Source organism: Pelophylax lessonae, assembly GCF_965119305.1.
Source record: "Pelophylax lessonae genome assembly, chromosome: 1".
Lineage (NCBI taxonomy): Eukaryota > Metazoa > Chordata > Amphibia > Anura > Ranidae > Pelophylax > Pelophylax lessonae.
Genome location: NC_138768.1, coordinates 299,982,677 through 300,001,517, shown reverse-complemented (window position 1 = coordinate 300,001,517; position 18,841 = coordinate 299,982,677). Strand labels below are relative to the sequence as shown.

General features: G+C 41.4%; 1 protein-coding gene across 1 annotated transcript in view; it reads left to right on the top strand.

The window, feature by feature from the left end:
• Nucleotides 1-18,841, top strand: part of MYO1H (myosin IH) — a gene marked incomplete at its 5' end in the record, with an annotated part of 168,547 nt that overhangs the window by 68,277 nt on the left and 81,429 nt on the right. The window contains 2 exons of the mRNA XM_082244127.1: nt 8,468-8,548; nt 18,643-18,734. Coding sequence (XP_082100253.1) covers nt 8,468-8,548; nt 18,643-18,734 — 173 coding nt within the window. The remainder of the gene's footprint in view (nt 1-8,467; nt 8,549-18,642; nt 18,735-18,841) is intronic.

The following is an 18,841-nucleotide window of genomic DNA, read 5'->3' as shown; positions in this document are numbered from 1 at the left end:
ATATAGTGTATTTGTTCATTAAATTTAAAAAGTTTTTTTTCCTAAAAAATTGCGTTTGGAAAATCTCTGCGAAAATACCGTGTGACAAAAAAAAATAGCAAAACCCACCATTTTGTTCTGTAGGGCCTCTGCTTTAAAAAAAATATATAATGTTTGGGGGTTCAAAGTAATTTTCTAGTAAAAAAAATAATATTTTTTTCATGTAAACAAAAAGTGTCAGAAAAGGCTTGGTGTTCAAGTGGTTAGAAGAGTGGGTGATGTGTGGCATAAGCTTATAATATTGGGCATAAAATGCCAGGACAGTTCAAACACCCCAAATGATCCCTTTTTGGAAAGTAGACACCCCAAGCTATTTGCTGAGAGGCATGTTGAGTCCATGGAATATTTTATATTTTGGCACAAGTTTCTGGAAAATGACAATATATATATATATATATATATATATATATATATATATATATATATATATATATATATTTATTTTTATTTTTTTACACAAAGTTGTCACTAAATGCTAGATTGCTCACACATGCCATGGGTATATGTGGAAGCAAACCCCAAAATACATTCTGCTGCTTCTCATGAGTACAGGGATACCACTTGTGTGAGACTTTTTGGGAGCCTAGCTGTGTACGGAACCCCAAAAACCAATCACCGCCTTCAGGTTTTCTAAGGGCGTAAATTGCTCATTTTACTTCCTCACTACCTAACACAGTTTTGGAGGCCCTGAAATGTGAATATAGCACAAAACCATGGACTATTCATGGAGTTCATGGAATATTTTAAATTTTGCCAAAGGTTTTGGGAAAATTACAAAAAATTTTTTTTTTTTACACAAAGTTGTCACTTAAATGATATATTGCTCAAACATGCCATGGTTATATGTGAAATTAAGAAATTGAGATTTTTGGCTTTCCGAAAAGGGGATATTTGGGGTGGGGGGTCTGTGCTATCTTTGCATTTCATGGCCTCCGAAACTGTGATAGGTAGTGAGGAGTGAAACCAACAATTTACACCCTTAGAAAAGCCTGAAGGCAGTGATTTGTTTTCAGGGTTCTGTACACAGTAGACTGCCAAAAAGTCTCACACATGGGGTATCCCTGTACTCAAGAGAAGCAGCAGAATGTATTTTGGGGTGTCATTTCACATATACCCATAAAATGTGTGAACACTATATCATTTAATTGACAACTTTGTGTAAAAAAAAATTTTTAATTTTCCCGATACTTGTGGCAAAACATAAACTATTCCATGGACCTAACATGCCTCTCAGCAAATAGCTTAGGGTGTCTACCTTCCGGAAAGGGGTCATTTGGGTTTTTTTTGTGCTATCTTGGCATTTCATGAGCTCTAAAACTGTAATAGATAGTGAGGAGTGACATCAACAATTTATGGCCTTAGAAAACCTGAAGGTGGTGATTGGCTTTCGGGGTCCTGAACGTGGCTAGACTGCCAAAAAGTCTCACACATGTGGTATCCCTGTACTCAAGAGAAGCAGCAGAATGTATTTTTGGGTGTCATTTCACAAATACCCATGGCATGTGTGAGCAATATATCATTTACAATGTGTAAAAAAAACTACTGTCCTGCCAATATAACACTTCAATAAATGAGATAGGCAGTCAGAAAGTAAAAGCTCCCTAAATTCCAGTATATATACCATAGTTTGTAGACACTAAAACCTTTACCAATATATATACGCTTATTGAGATTATTTTTACTAAAGACATGTAGCTAAATACATTTTGGCCTAAATGTATGACCAAAATTGAGTTTATTGGATATTTTTTAGAAAAAGTAGAAAATGTCATTTTTTCTCAAAATTTTCTGCCTTTTTTCATTTTTATCCCAAAAAATAAAAATTTAAATACCACTTTTGCGGGGAAAAAAAGGATGTAAATTTAGTTTGGGTACAGCATTGCATTACTGCGCAATTGTCAGTTAAACTCACGCAGTGCCAAATTGCAAAAAATGGCCTGGCCATTGAGGGGGTAAATCCTTCTGGTCCAAAAGTGGTTAAAAAAGGATGATTAAACAGGACTTGTGCATATTGGCTGTATGTGCTGCACACATGCTGTATGCCGCAGTCCTTGTACGCACAAAAAACTCTCAGTTACTGTACCACAAGTGACAGTCTCAGACATAAACCTCAGGATGAAGGATCATTAAAAAAAAAACATTTATTATAGTTGCTTTTCTGCAAGCAAGATTTATTACTTTGACTGAGCCTGCCTCAATGAAGAACCTTATGAAAACCAGCAACTGTTAAGACAATGAACGCTTTGGTCAGGACTATATAACATACACCATAGTGTATAGAGTGCAAGGGTCAGGATCATGTAACATAAAACACAATGTATAGAGTGCAGCAGTCAGGATTACTGGAGGGGGGGGGGGGGGGGAGAGAAAGGGCAGGCACCGAAATAAAGAGGGAGAGAAGGAGTAGAAGGGGGGATAGAGAGGATTGTGAGGAGAAAGGGGAAAAAGAAGTTCTGCAGCGCATGTAGTGCGCCGTGGTCATGGCTAAAATGCGCCTAACAGTGGAAGTGGCTTAAAGAGGGATGATTAAACAAAACCTGTGCCTCTTGGCTATATATACTGCACACATATGCCACAGTCATCGTATACACAAAATGCTCTCAATTACCGTGCCTGCCCTCAAATGACAGTTTCACGTATAAACCTCAGGACAAAGGATCACTAAAATGTAAATTTTCCATTATATTTACGTTTCTACACACAAAATGTAATACTTTGACCTAGCCTGCCCTAAAGTGGTTCTAAAGACTGAAGGTCTTTTACTTTAATGCATTCCCTGCATTAAGGTAAAATACCTTCAGTATGCAGCCCCTCCCCTCATATTTACCTGAGCCAGATCTTGATTCAGTGCTTTCTCCCTCCTCGTAGGCTCAGACACAGCAGCGTGAGTCATTGGCTCCCACTGCTGTCAATCACAGCCAGTGAGTAGGGAGGGTGGGCCGAGTTGTGCTTTATCAATGAACACACAAAGCCAGCTCAGAGCAAGCTTCACAAGTGCCCCTAGAGCAAGCAGCTTGTTGTGGGAACACTCAATGGGGGTGTGGGGGTTGAGCCAGGAGCCCCGATGGGGGGGCCCCAGAAGAGAAGGATTGGGGCTGCTCTGTGGAAAATCATTGCACGGAGCAGGTAGTTATAACATGTTTGTTTTTTGTTTTGTTTTTTTACTTACAATCATTTTAAAGAAGAACCTTATGAAAACCAGCACATGTTGAAACAATGAACACTTTGGACAAAGTCAGTACTTTGTAAGATATTTCACTGTTTACAGAGTGTAGGGTCAGGAGTAGTAACATAAACATAGCTTTTGAAGTGAGCAATCAGGAGGAGGGGGAGTGTGGGGATGGGGGAAGTGTACGGAGATGGGGGGAAGGAGAGAGAGGGGGAGAGATAGAGTAAGGGGTGGGGGAAAGAAGGATGGGGAAAGAGAGAGGGGTGGCAAAGAAAAAGAGGGGGGAAAAAGCGAAAGAGGGGGTATTCTGACTTCAATCGCTGTGACTATCTCTTCTTGTGACCTTTGTGCCTGGCTTGAATATAGCAAGGACTGTCAATGTGGACAATCTTCGTCAAATAGCTGAACTCACCAAACCCTTGGCATCAATAAATATCTTTATTGCTTGCAGGACATTGAAGCATATGGTAGATGTTGATATTTAAGCATTTAAGGCAGTCAAAAAGAATATTAGCTTTTCTTAGCCTCCATGTATGCTTTGTAGGAAGGATTTGGGGGGCTCACACGAAAGTAAGAGGAAATTACTTCACAACAAAGGTGAGAAAATGCAGAAAATTACATAAAATAAAACAATAGTAAAAAGGTGGCAGCATAATGAAAAACAAAAAAAGTGGAACCTCACCCAAAAAGACCCCCTCCTTCCCCTTCAGTCTTTTAGGACACATCACAGGTCCCAGAAGACTACGGGACCATTCACAAGGTGCAGTGTGGCTCACGCATGCGCAGTAGGGAACCAGCTAAGAATCGGGGGGGGGGGGAGTTGAGGGAGAAAGGGATGAAGAGGGAGGAAGAGGAGAAAGGGGAGAGAGAGAAGGGGGAAAAGGAGTGTTCAGTGTACAGAATGCTCACTTGCTAATTACCCCACCCAAGGTCCGGGCTCAGGCAGCAGCGGCAGCAAGCAGCCAGAATCTAAAGCTTTGTGCACTATTTCAAATCTGCTGTCCACAATCCTGTTTGGAACATGTGTACTCCTTGGATGAAAAAATAAAAAAACATTTTATTCATCCTCTCCTGGTTGTCAACTATATCTACATGAATGGTCACTGCAGTTTGGGGTACAGTCTCATTCTATTGTTGGCTCTGCAAAAATAGTTTGTGACGTAACTCTCTACAATTTATGCCAGAGTAGTCTGTTCAATATCTGGTAATATGAGTATGGCTCACCTATCATCATCTTCCAGGGATTTCATTGTCAGATCAGGCAAGTTGCATTCTCCAGCCTGTATACCAACTAACAGTTAAGCGCCTTAATAAAATGATCAAGCATGGACTCAAATGTGCATATAAACCACAACGCTCATAAATTTACAAAATCATCATAAATCATATGCAGAAAAAAGTAAAAAAAAAAAACAGGAAAAAATACCATACATCATCCAACTAGTTTGTAAGTAAAAAAGTGTAGAAGTGTCCAGAAAAACATCAACACAGTTCATGTGCCACAAGTAAAGGTACATTTTCCACAGTATTAGAAGTAATCCACCATGGACTGCCACCAAAGAGTGTCACCCACGTGCCCAATTAGGTGTCTCCTCGTCTGATACAACGATCCCCTTCAAATAATCAAGGTGGTCAAAAGTGCTTAAAGACAACAGGTCAGCAGCACTGAGGTATTTGGCAACACATTTACAAGCATCTTTACCTTGGTAGGTTGCCATTAAGACACTAGGAAAATCCTTTCCTGCCTAGGTTAGCCTCAAATTTCTTCCTCAGCCATTATGGCTAGTGACACCATGCCCCCCCCTCTGTCCAGGTTGCTGCCTGGTTTTCCACAAGGCTCTCCCCTGCCCTGCAACCACAAGAGCTCCCCAGTGGTGGGATTCAAAAATTTTAGTAACCAGTTCCGACTTTCCCAGCAGAATGACCAGCATGCCCCCTTTCAATGCACAGTGACCAGCGTGCCCCCTTTCAATGCACAGTGACCAGCGCAGCGTGCCCCCCTTTCAATGCAGAGAGACCAGCGTGCCCCCTTTCAATGCACAGTGCCCACAGCATTGCCCCCAACCATTGCAGAGTGCCACGGTATTGCCCACAATCATTGCAGAGCGCCACAGTATTGCCCGCAATCATTGCAGAGTGCCCACAGCATTGCCCCAATCACTGCAGAGTGAACACAGCATTGCCCCCAATCATTGCAGAGTGCCCACAGCATTGCCCCCAATCATTGCAGAGTGCCCACAGCATTGCCCCCAACCATTGCAGAGTGCCACAGTATTGCCCGCAATCATTGCAGAGTGCCCACAGCATTGCCCCCAATCACTGCAGAGTGCCCACAGCATGCCCGCAATCATTGCAGAGTGCCCACAGCATTGCCCCCAATCACTGCAGAGTGCCCACAGCATGCCCGCAATCATTGCAGAGTGCCCACAGCATTGCCCCCAATCATTGCAGAGTGCCACAACATTGCCCGCAATCATTGCAGAGTGCCCACAGCATTGCCCACAATCATTGCAGAGTGCCCACAGTATTGCCCGCAATCATTGCAGAGTGCCCACAGCATTGCCGCAATCATTGCAGAGTGCCACAGTATTGCCCGCAATCATTGCAGAGTGCCCACAGCATTGCCCCCAATAATTGCAGAGTGCCCACAGCATTGCCCCCAATAATTTCAGAGCGCCACAGCATTGCCCTCAATCATTGCAGAGTGCCCACAGCATTGCCCGCAATCATTGCAGAGTGCCACAGTATTGCCCGCAATCATTGCAGAGTGCCCACAGCATTGCCCCCAATAATTGCAGAGTACCCACAGCATTGCCCCCAATAATTGCAGAGCGCCACAGCATTGCCCCCAATAATTGCAGAGTGCCCACAGCATTGCCCCCAATAATTGCAGAGCGCCACAGCATTGCCCTCAATCATTGCAGAGTGCCCACAGCATTGCCCTAAATCATTGCAGAGTGCAACAGCATTGCCCCCAATCATTGCAGAGTGCCCACAGCATTGCCCCCAATCATTTTTCTAGAGCTTTTTTTTTTTTTAATACATCCATTAAATTGTACTTACTTTTGTACTACTAGTCACTGTCACTCTGTGTCACAGATCACAGTCACTGACTGCTCACTGCTCAGATTCTTCTCCTTGGACCTTGTTCGGTGCTGGCTGCTTGGAGAGAAGCTGCTGGAGCCTGGAGGGAGGAGGTGGGTGGAGCCAGGCAGCGCGCGAGGAAGGACTCGGAGGTTCTGCTGTGGATGCTGGGGCATCGCTCTCCTCCACTCCTTAGACCGGCGACGAGGTGAGGTCACTGGTTGCTAGACGCCAATCGGCGGTTGGCATAGCAACCAGTGCACTCACTGCGGGCGGGCCACGGCTGCTGTACAGGCCATCGGCGCGGCGGCGGGACTACAAGAGAAGCTTTCAGCTCCGTCGCGCTGCTGGCCTGTTCCTGCTGGGGAGAAAGGACCATGGACTGGAGAGTTACACAGTAAGTGCCATGGGTAATATTTTTTTCGGGGGGTGCAATTGACCCGATGCCCCCCCCCTGGATTCGCCACTGGTGGAGGCGGGGACTGGGAGGAGGCCTGGCTGGAGGAGAAGAGGCTCAGATTCAGAAGGCCTGGTGACGTCACTGGTTGCTAGATGCTAGGCGGCCTCTAGCCTAGCAACCAGTGCTCCCGGCAGAGAGAGAGAGCGCCGCCGCAGCCACAGACAGGACAGTCACGATTCACACAGAGGCAGAGAGAGCAGCGCCGCAGCCAGGACACAGAGGACAGATCACAGATGGTCAGTAGCAGTAAGCCGGTTCTGCGAACTGCCACATGTTTAGTAACCGGTTCTGTAGAACCGGTGAGAACCGGCTGAATCCCACCACTGGAGCTCCCCCCTGTTTTATATGGAAAGATCCAGAAGCAAAGTTTTTTTGTGTGTGTAAAAAACAATGAAAGTAATGCAGTGGTGATGAGATGCAGTACAGTTCCACTTTAACTTTGCCTTTCTCGTTACATGTTAATGAGCCCAAAATATGTGTATTGGTGTGGCTGGATGGTGAGTTTTATACCCCTAAGATATATACAGCGATCCTCTGCCTGTTGTATATAGCGCAAAAGTTTATAGTGCAGAAATGGTTCTCCATGGTCCCCCCCCCCCAATCGAATCTTTATGGGTAAAGTCAGTAAATGAAATCTTACAAAGAGAACATACAGTTTATCAACATTGGGGATGCCCAGATACATTTATAAAGTTCTTGGGGAAATGGTTGGACATTCCAGGTTTGGCTACATCACAATTAGTTAGAGATAGGTTTTTAGGGTTTAGTACATAAGTGTGGTTGGGTTTTTCAATGGTTTTTCTTCAATATTTTTTCTTTTTCCGAAATGAGAGGGAGGTTGGTGTTAGGGTATGTAGTAGATAAATAAACACAGTGCACTGACCGATGAGAGATTACTTTTATGGAAAATAACAGATGCCATTTTTAAGGTTTTCAAAGATATGAAAGGGGTGGCAGGACATATTACACAAGAGAATCATCACTTAATACTAAGTGAAATATCGGAAATATGTGGATAATCTCTCAGATAATTAGAGACTCATAAATAATGGTGTAATTATAAAATGGTAAAGTTAAAAAAAGAGTTAAATAGCATTTTAGTTTGTGTTGCTAAGGAGCAGGGTAGTTCCGCTTTATCTTTGCCTTCCTCTTTGACGCCAATTTATTTCACAAAAATGGCCAAATTGTACTAAAAAATTCCAGATTAAATTTTCTAGAATATTTCCAAATTAATATTCCTAGTTTTTTTAGGATTTTAGACAGAGTTCTCTTTCTGTTTTGGTATTCCAACAAATGCATTACAATCGCTTCCTACTTCCTAAGTGACTTGGGAGGGCCTTCAATCTATGATCCAATGATCAAATTGAGAAGAAAATAACTTTTTAAGAGAAGGAGTGACTCAATCACATGCGCAGCAAATGTAATTTACATGGGCTTTATGTAAATAGACTAGATCATGCCATTCTTTCATGATTATTCAATCAGAATATTTAGATACTGTACACAGGAAAGATCATATAAATCTTTTATTTAAAGTTGAAAATGATGCAGCTCATTTATAGGTGGTTCTTGCTGTGTCCAACTATATGTCCATCTGATCTGCAGGTAAACATTGTACATGGTATTCTGGTAAGGTGGTGAATAAGATAATTAAATGTTTGTTTACATTATTATAATTATTTCTAACTCATGATAATGTTTTTTTTCCTGATTAGTGGGAGCCAGTCCATTATTTTGACAACAAGATTATTTGTGATTTAATTGAAGAAAAACACAAAGGAATAATTGCTATAATGGTAACTTAGCATTTTATAATAGCTGTTATTTACAATAATAATACAGTCGTGAAATTGTCCAAATTTTGTTTTAAAATGAAATGTGCTTTCATGAATAGGAAAGAATTTGTAGGCAGTTACTGTTGAAAATGCTAGATACTTAGCTATCACACGGTACAAGAACTTATGTAAATTCTGAGCAACCAGTATGCAGATCAGAAACTCTAACTCTATAATATGCATGCTATCGACTCACTCTGTGATTACACATAACGGGGGCCAATCGATGGGTACCGCGGACTCGTTATCTGCCGGCACCCGCTGATCATCCTGCAGAGAGACAGAATGGGGAACTAAACAAGACAGGTTGCCGTTCTGACAGGAGGGAAGACATGAATCCTGTGTCTCTGCAAATCAGGGACTATGATCCACCTCTTCCCCCAGTAAAAGCACCTCCCACAGTTTAGAAAGCACAGGCTAGGCACACAGTTAACCCTTTGATCGCCCCTCATTTTACCCCTTCCCAGCCAATGTAATTAGTACAGTGACAGTGCATATTTTTTAGCACGGATCACTGTCTTAGTGTCACTGGTCCCCAACTGGTCAGTTAGTGTGAAAATATTCGCTGCGATATTGCAATCCTGCTATAATTTGCTGATCTCCACCATTACTAATAAAAAAAAATAATAAATAACAATATCCCATAATTTGTAGATGCCATAACTTTTGCGCAAACCAATCAATATACACGTATTGGGATTTTTTTTTACCAAAAACATGCAACAGAATATAGTTACATAGTTACATAGTAGGTGAGGTTGACTAAAGACAATAGTCCATCCAGTCCAACCTGTGAAGGTGTGTGTGGCTGTAATCATCTCACATAGCCCTGGATGTCCTGATCCTTGAGATGTACGTCTAAGAGTCTTTTGAAAGCCACCATACTTCCCGCAGAAACCACCTCTTGTGGTAGAGAATTCCACAATCTTGTAGCCCTAACAGTAAAGAACCCCCCACGTTGCCTAAGGTTAAAACGCTTCTCCTCTAATCGCATTGTATGCCTTCTTGTCCTCATGCAATCCCTTCGACTGAACAGCTTTTTTTCTATGCTGAGATCCCCATTGAGATATTTATAAATTGCTATCATGTCCCCCCTCAGGCGTCTCTTCTCCAGGGAGAATAAATCGAGTGATTGCAGACGCTCTTCATAATTAAGGTCCTCCAATCCCCTAATCAGTTTAGTTGCCCTTCTCTGGACTCTCTCCAGCTCCAACACATCCCTCCTGAGGACTGGCGACCAGAACTGGACAGAATACTCCAGATGCGGTCGGACCAGAGTTTTATAAAGTGGAAGGATTATAGACTTATCTCTGGAATACATCCCTTTCTTTATGCATGCTAATATTCTGCTGGCTTTGGCAGCTGCCGCTTGACATTGCATGCTGTTGCCTAATCTATCATCAACCAAGACTCCCAGATCCTTCTCCATTTTTGATTCCCCCAAGGGTTCCCCTCCTAACGTGTATTGTGTTTTTATCTTTTTAGTCCCCAAGTGCAAAACCTTACACTTCTCCACATTAAACCTCATTTGCCACGTCGTTGCCCACTCCGTTATTTTGTCCAGGTCATTCTGTAGGATATCTGCTTCATGCTGTGCAGTTATTGCCCTGGCCAATTTTGTGTCATCTGCAAAAACTGATAACGAACTACTGATAACGACCTCAATGCTGTTTATGAATAAATTGAACAAGGTTGGTCCCAGGACTGAGCCCTGGGGCACCCCGCTTACTACTTCAGACCAGTCTGAGTATGCGCTGTTTATTACCACCCTTTGGACACGCCCTTTTAGCCAGTTCCGTATCCAAGAGCAAACCCTGCTGTCGATACCTGCAGACCTTATTTTATAAATTAAGCGCTTGTGGGGAACTGTATCAAACGCCTTAGCGAAATCCAACACCCCATCTACTGGTCTGCCCCTATCTAGCTCACAGCTCACCTCCTCGTAGAATGTTAGGAGATTGGTTTGACATGAATGCCCATTTGTAAACCCGTGCTGATTACTGCTGATGATGTTGTTGTCTTTAGCAAACTCTACGATATAGTCCCTTATCATCCCCTCCAGAAGTTTACATACTATCATCGATGTCAAACTGACAGGCCTATAATTTCCTGGGATATGCCTCTGCCCCTTTTTGAATATCGGAATCACGTTAGCTTTCCTCCAATCCCCTGGTACATTTCCTGTCCTAATACTGTCAGCAAAGATCAGGAACAGTGGTCTAGATATAACCTTACTGAGTTCCTTGAGTACTCTCGGATGTACGCCATCCGGGCCTGGTGATTTGTTTGTGTTAAGTTTATCCAGCCTTTCCCTGATTTCACCCTCTGTTAGCCATAGTGGCAAGTCCTGTGTATTACTACTGACCATATAGTCATGGTCAGTGTACCCTTCCTTTTCCTGTGTAAAGACTGACGAGAAAAAAGCATTCAGCACGGTTGCTTTTTCAGTATCCTCTGTAACCATCCTCCCATCATCGTTAATTATGTGCGCAATATGCTCAGCCCTAGTTTTTTTGCTGTTGATACAGTATATTTAAAGAATTTCTTTGGGTTTTTTTTACTATCCTCCGCTATTTGTTTCTCAAAGCTGATTTTAGCCATCTTGATTTCGTGTTTACTTTTCTTATTTGCCTCCGTGTATTGCTGGAAAGCCGATACTGTGCCCTCTGATTTATATTTCTTGAAGGCCAGTTTTTTTCCCCTAATAAGTTTTTTAACGCTACGGTTTAGCCAGCCAGGTTTGGCTTTGTCTCTTCTAAATTTATTTCCCATAGGAATGCACTGCAAGATGCATTTGCTCAATATGTTCCTAAAGCATTCCCATTTTTCCCCTGTGGTCAGAGATCCCAAGGTTTGGTCCCAGTTTACCCTTTCCATCAATGAGTACAATTTTGGAAAGTTTGCCCTTCTGAAGTTTAGGGTTCTTATGTTCCCCACTTGCTTTGTTATATTGTTATTTACACTAAATGTGATCATCCTGTGATCGCTACTGCCCAGGTAGTCCTGGACTTCTACCTCCGAGATTATGTCTGGGTCATTAGTGATCAATAGATCCAGGACTGCGTTTTCTCTAGTCGGAGAGTCCACCAACTGTGACATGTAATTATCCTGTAAGGTTTCCGTGAATAGATGGGCCTTCTGTGAGTGTGTAGTCCCCTCTTCCCAGTCAATGTCGGAATAATTGAAGTCCCCCAATATGATGACTGATCCCAGTTTTGCCACTTTACCCAGTAGTGCTAAAAATTCCAGCTCTACCTCCTCCCCTTGTTTAGGTGGCCTATAGCAAACCCCCACAATTACTTTTCCCTTTTCTCCTTCCCTATGGAGTTCTACCCACACAGATTCTAAATCCATGCTCATCCCTTCCGTAATGTCACTCCTCTCTATCACCTTTACATTGTTCTTGACATAGAGACATACCCCTCCCCCTCTTTTTCCTACCCTGTCCTTCCGGTACACCGAATACCCTTGGATATTGGCCAGCCAGTCATGTGAGGGGTTGAACCAAGTCTCCGTTATTCCCACAAGGTTTATGTCATCCCCATGTACTAACATTTTTAACTCATCCATTTTATTAGCTAGGCTCCTGGCATTAGCATATACCCCTCTTAGTTTTACGGAAGTTAAACGTGATTGGTGGTTATGTTTATTCCTGTTTGGTCTGAGGTTTTCCTGCACAGACCTGCCAATTGCCGTTATGGACCTACTGTCGCTTCTGACCCTACCACTGCCTTCAGTTCTTTGCTCCCTCCTGACTGACTCTACTTCTGAGCCCTCCCCCCCATCTCCTAGTTTAAAAGCCCCTCCAACTTGGTGGCCATCTTTCTCCCCAAAAGAGCTGTACCGTCCCCATTAAGGTGCAGCCCATCCTTACTAAAGAGCCGGTATTGGAGTAAATTTATGACTAAATTAGATTTTCCAATTTTTTGTTTGTATATGTTTTAACAAACTAGAAGGTTTTGGACCTTACTGGTACCGAGGGAAGGACAAGCACATATTATAATAAAATAACAATGTTTACTACAGATCTACAAAAGATATAAAAAACATTCATAAAACCATATTTTCATATTAACGTGGGGCAATACACATAATAGGTAAGAAGAGGTTAACACATTTCGCATAATCGCTTCCTCAGGACCTTTTGTAACTTGGCAGCAAATAAATATGGTCTATTCAAGAAAAAACATTACAATACAATAGTAAAAACATTAAAAAACATTACTTTGACGCAGTGGTGGGCTTGAGCACGATATGGCCATATGGTGGGACTAAACTCCCATTTTTATTTATGGATTGTCTCCATATTTAATAGTCATTTCTTTTGCATGGTTGCGCTATTCTTTTTTAATATACATGTTGCTTGGTCCATAGCTGCACCGGCTTTAGATATACATGTTCAGGGTTTGCTCCCCCAATTATTTGCTTGTTTATTATGTATTCGGTCTGACCAGACTTCTGTGGTTGAGCATCCCACCCCCCACACACACCTGTACTCTATCAGAGTCCACCATCAAGTAGATACAGGAGGAGTCCTTTGTAGTGCATTAGCAAATCCATCCCAGCAAGGAGTGTTGTCTCCAAGGGTTGGAGAGGCTGGATTCACCCCTTTTCTATGGATAGTGTAGGACCCACTGATAATGGGGTACTTTGACGCAGTGGTGGGCTTGAGCACGATATGGCCATATGGTGGGACTAAACCCCCATTTTTATTTATGGATTGTCTCCATATTTAATAGTCATTTCTTTTGCATGGTTGCGCTATTCTTTTTTAAAATATATAATAGTAAAAACATTAGCATATGTCAGAGATTTAGGTATCATGCTGCGTCTCATATATCAATTCACGTATTGTCCTAGGACTGTTGCAAAAGGATGGTGAAAAAGTTTGAGGATGAGGCAAAATTACTGAGGTCTAGGTTGCTGTGCAGGGGATATACTAAAACGACTTTAAAGAAAGCCTATTATGAAAGTGAAACAGAAGGACATACATGATATGCTGTTTGGAAAGAAAAAAAAGGAAGAAACTAGAGACTGTTAGGATCGTCACTACTTTTTCCAGCCATCACAAGGCTGTGGAAGATGCCATATGCAAACATTGGCATCTCCTAAGTGGTGATCCAATATTGCATACATATATTAAAGAATATCCACAAGGAAGAGTAGATCACTCAAGGACCGGCTGGTCCACTGTCATTTCCAAGGAAATTCTCCACTAAAGGACAATGGGAATGGCATGTATAAATGTGGGGCCTGTGAGTATTGCGAATGGATTCTAGAAGGGCCATCATTTATCTTGCCTAATGGTCGCACACATATGATAGGACATTATGTGGACTGTCAGACTTCTGGAGTCATTTACATTATGTTCTGTAGATGTGGTGCATGTCGGCAAGACAGTTTTAGAAATTTTTAAAGAAGAATATATGATCACATCTTTTATATTTATATATAAAAAAACGTTTATATACACCAATAGCAAGGTGTGTGGCTCTAAAATATAATTATGACACCTGTATGGTCCAATTTACTGTTTTTGAGAAAGTCCTTGGAAATCCAAGGGGAGGGAATTTCGATAGAAACTTATTACAGTGAGAGACAAGGTGGATATTTAACCTGAATGCCACCTCTCTGCCAGGTTTAAATAACGCTCTTAGTTTTAAATCTTTCTTATAGAACAACAGGCTTTAGCAATAGATGTTGTCCCAAATCTATAGTATTTCCGTCTTGTAATACCAACCAAATATACATAGAAATGTAGCTATGTTAAAGGTAGACATACTGTATGATTGTATTGTTAAATTAGAGTTTTTTTCGTATTTTATATTTGTATAAGATAAGATGTCATTGATTATGATATGTATAGTGGTATATTGTCAGTCAGGTGTCTGGAATTGGAAAATGTTCTGTTCCTCTGGTTGGCCTAGTGTTGTTTTGGCCATGCACAAGAATGGAGGTAAGTATGTTGCGGATACATCACAAAAAACGTATACAGTATGTATACATTGAGACTATCCTACCCTGGTAAGGTTCCCTTGTATGGATTCAATCTGGGTATTTGGGAGTGGATTCACATCCCCCAATTTCTCAAGGTGATGGAGTTGCAGTGGAGGAAGTATGGGAACTCTTCCTATGTTTGGTGAGTTATCCTTTTGCTGTGATTTAGGGGCGCCACTGATGCCTGTTGTACTGGCACTACAGTGAAATGTTTGGCACCCATAGTAAGTCAGCGCCTCTTTTGTAGGCGATGCTAGGGTGGTGTTATGGTCTGCCTGCTTGTTATTGGTGTTGCTATAATAGTGCCGGCTCCACTGCGCATGCACGAGTTCTGCTGTGCTTTGCATGCGCAGAAGACTTCTTTCTGCGCAGGCGCGAGGTGGAGGCGGCAGTCATTTGGAGCTCCCAGTGTAGGCTCTCATTGGAATGTGTCTCTCGCCACCGATGGAGTTGGATGCAATTAGGTGTACCTGCTGCTGGGGGCAGGGGCTAGGGCGGCTTAGATGTTATTTTCAGATCGGCATCCAGGCAGTGCCCCCGCAGGGTCATGACATCACCGGTTTTGGGGCCAATATAGTTATATAACTGAGAAGGTTGCAGTTGCTTTTTGTCATTGCTGGTGGATGGATTGAGACTGTGGACTATGAGGTAAAGTCATTTGGTACGTTGCACGTATAGCTGTTTTTTTCTATGTCAACATGGATTTGATTATAGTTATTAGATATCTTATTTAATTTCATTACTGCAGGCAGCTTCTCATTTGGGATTGGGCATACCTAAGGAATGTTTCCATTTGTGGCATTGTGTTAGGGGGGTTGGCCGGTCCCTTCCTAGTGATTATAAAAGATGCTGTGGTAATATATTGGTAAATTATGCCTTTTTATTTACAGTTTTATACCATCAATTGCCTATTGCTAGGTTTATTTGATACTTAATTAAATAACTTTGCCATTATAGGTCTACTCTTCTTGTGTATGGACATTTAATTGTCAGTCCTATACTATTGGCCTGTTTCTGTTTATAGGCCATCTATTATTATGTAAGTGTGACTAACGATGGGGTATACCATCACTTATACTGATTTGTATTATTGGCTATTGGGCGCTCACTCTTCCTTATCTCTTTAAAATACAGGGTCTTGCCTGTTATAGGTGTAGGGAAGTAGTCTATAAAAGGGTACCTTTAGCACTTGCTCTTAAGGTTATATATCTTGGTGGTGAATAATAAGAAACAAGCCAAGATCTCCGAAGACGTCACCGGATGTGACGAAACGCGTGACGTGTGACGCAGGTGGAGCGCAAGCCGGAAGTTCTCCCGCTCGCTACCCTGCATACAGCTTGCGCTGACACACACGTTCACCAGCGGCCGGTAGTGGCCTTTTTACTGCATTATCCCTGAAATTTGGCTTGTTTCTTTTATGTTATTGCTACAATACCTTTTTTTACCCATAATTTGGGAATACATTTTGAAATTTTCAAATACTATACTATCTGGAGTATTTTGTCTTCCTATTTGGCCTGAGGTGAGAGGAGAGAGAGGGGGAACCCGCCATCCTATCTACCCAAAATGAGCCACGAGGAGACACCTATTATAGCCTGGAGGCTATCCATGCCTGGTTGGTCTTGATGCTATAAGGCATACATGACCCACATCGTTTGGTAAGTGATTCACTCTTACCATTTATCACGGTGATAAGGAACCGGAGCTGCACTGATATCACAGAGTGAATCGGAAAATTTAGGAAGAGCACATGCACTTTTGTGAATAAGCATCATTTGCACAAGAGACTCACTGTTTATTTGAACTTTTACTTGAACGTTTCACTACAGTCACCTAATATGGACTTCAATTTATGAATCACTATTTATGTATATCACTATTTATTGTTTACATTATCTATTGGTTTTCACTTAATATTTATTATATCAATTAGAGGAGTATTATTGTATGATTGGTTTATGTATTGCTCATTATTCACCACCAAGATATAAAACCTTAAGAGCAAGCGCTATAGGTAGCCTTTTATAGACTACTTCCCTACACCTATATATATATATTTATTCTACAGCAACTGCTTTAAACGCACAATTATTTATTTATTTATTATTTATTTATTTATTTTAGTCATTTACATTCACCAGGCGCGGGGCATATACACTAGTATATTTCTCATTCTCTTGCCTGTTATACCTCATATGCTGTCTTACAGCCTTATACAATATATATTGTTGTTCGCATGAACTTCTTTCCACCATCCTTGTGCAACAGTTGATATATGAGACACAGCATGATACCTAAATCTCTGACATATGCTAATGTTTTTACTATTGTAATGTAATGTTTTTTATTAACTAGACCATGTTTTTTTGCTGCAAAGGTCCCTGGGAAGCAATTATGTGAAACGCGTCAACTTCTTGGAGCACATAGCAAACACATGTCGATCTTCTTACATAATACGTGTATTGTCTCATGTTAATATGAAAATATGGTTTTATGATTTTTTTTTATATCTTTTGTAGATCTGTAACATACATTATTATTATTATATGTGGTTGTCCTTCCCTCGGTACCAGTAAAGTCCAAAACCATCTAGTTTGTTAATATATGTATCACATGGATGATACATAGCCTGACCTTTTTTATTTTTAAATTTGGATATGTTTTATAGCAGAAAGTAAAAACTTTTTTTTTTTCAAAATTGTCAGTCTTTTTTTGTTTATAGCACAAAAAATATAAAAACGCAGAGGTAATCAAATACCACCAAAAGAAAGCTCTATTTGTGGGAAAAAAGTAACATCGGTTTTATTTGGGTACAGCGTCTCATGGCCGCGCAATTGTCCGTTAAATTAACGCAGTATTGCAAAAAATGGCCTGGTCATGAAGGGGGGGGGCTAAATCTTCTTGAGGTCGAGTGGTTAATAAACCTTTTGTATTCCACAGCGGGGAATTAGGTGTTTGTTTAAAAACAAAAACTGGTGTTGGGCTTTAAAGCAGAACTCTAGGAATTCTCTAATTCTCTTTATTGACAACATGCATTGGTCCAGCTTGGCTTGATGTCTTATGTCTGGAAGGTTGCTTCGAATGCTGAAAACAACTATAGTAGCCAAGGCTTCATAGAGTGATAGTCATGATCTTCTGAGTCCTGCAATCAGAGAATGACTTGTATTCATTGAAAAAATATAAGGCATTCTCTAAATCAGGCATGTCCAACCAGCGGCCCGGAACAGCAGGCAATGCGGCCCGCTGCCCCCTGGCAATTTTTTTTTTCTGCTGGGGAGGAAGGAAGTCGAGTCGGGGGCACGGCCACAGAGGCAGCCTTGGAGGGGATCATCCACTAGTTGTGTTAAATTAGTGCTGGGTGGGGGGGTGGGTTCGGCAGCATGGTAAGGGCGCGAAGGCGTTTTATTACTTATATACCTTAACTTTAGTATATATTTTATATGCGGCCCGAGAAAATTTCTCTACACTCAATGTGGCCCAGAGAAGCCAAAAGGTTGGACACCCATGCTCTAAATGGTGGTGGTGCTGAGTGAGCAACCCTGTGTTTTCAGTGTGCAGAGGCACCGCGTTCCAGCAGGACCCTGAATACTGAAGCTATCATTGTATGTAGAACAGGCAACTTACAGTGGTTGTTTTTTTTTTTTTTTTTTCTTGTCAGCATCCGTAGCAGCCTTTTTGGTATCACATATGGGTAGGTACATCATGCCAAGCTTGACCAATGTAAGTTGGCAAAAAAGGTAAATCCTACAGTTAAGCTTTTAAGTTGGTGACACAATAAATATCTACATTTAACAAACACTTTTTTTCAATGACTCATTTAGTTTAATCACTTAGTACAATATACTGTATGTACAGCTTAAAGAGAAGAAAATAGTTTCCTGTATGTATAATATTCTTGAATTAAGGGGTATTATAGGCACTTGAACTCCTTTCATACACCCTTTATTTTGATAAGACTCATATCATTACTACTCGGCAAGTCTTTAGTTCATATAAGTTCATATAGGTAAAACCTAAATTTTATTTTCTTTGTTCGTTTTGTATTTTTTCCACTGCAGGATGAAGAGTGTTTGCGGCCTGGTGAAGCCACAGACCTCAGCTTTTTAGCAAAGTTGGAAGAGAAGGTTGGGGACCATCCTCATTTCTTAACGTAAGTGTTAACGTTAACTTTTCAAAGCTAATAGCTTTATTATATATTCTAATTTATAAAGTAACAATGTATAATATATTGGTAAATAATGAAACATTTGTTGTACA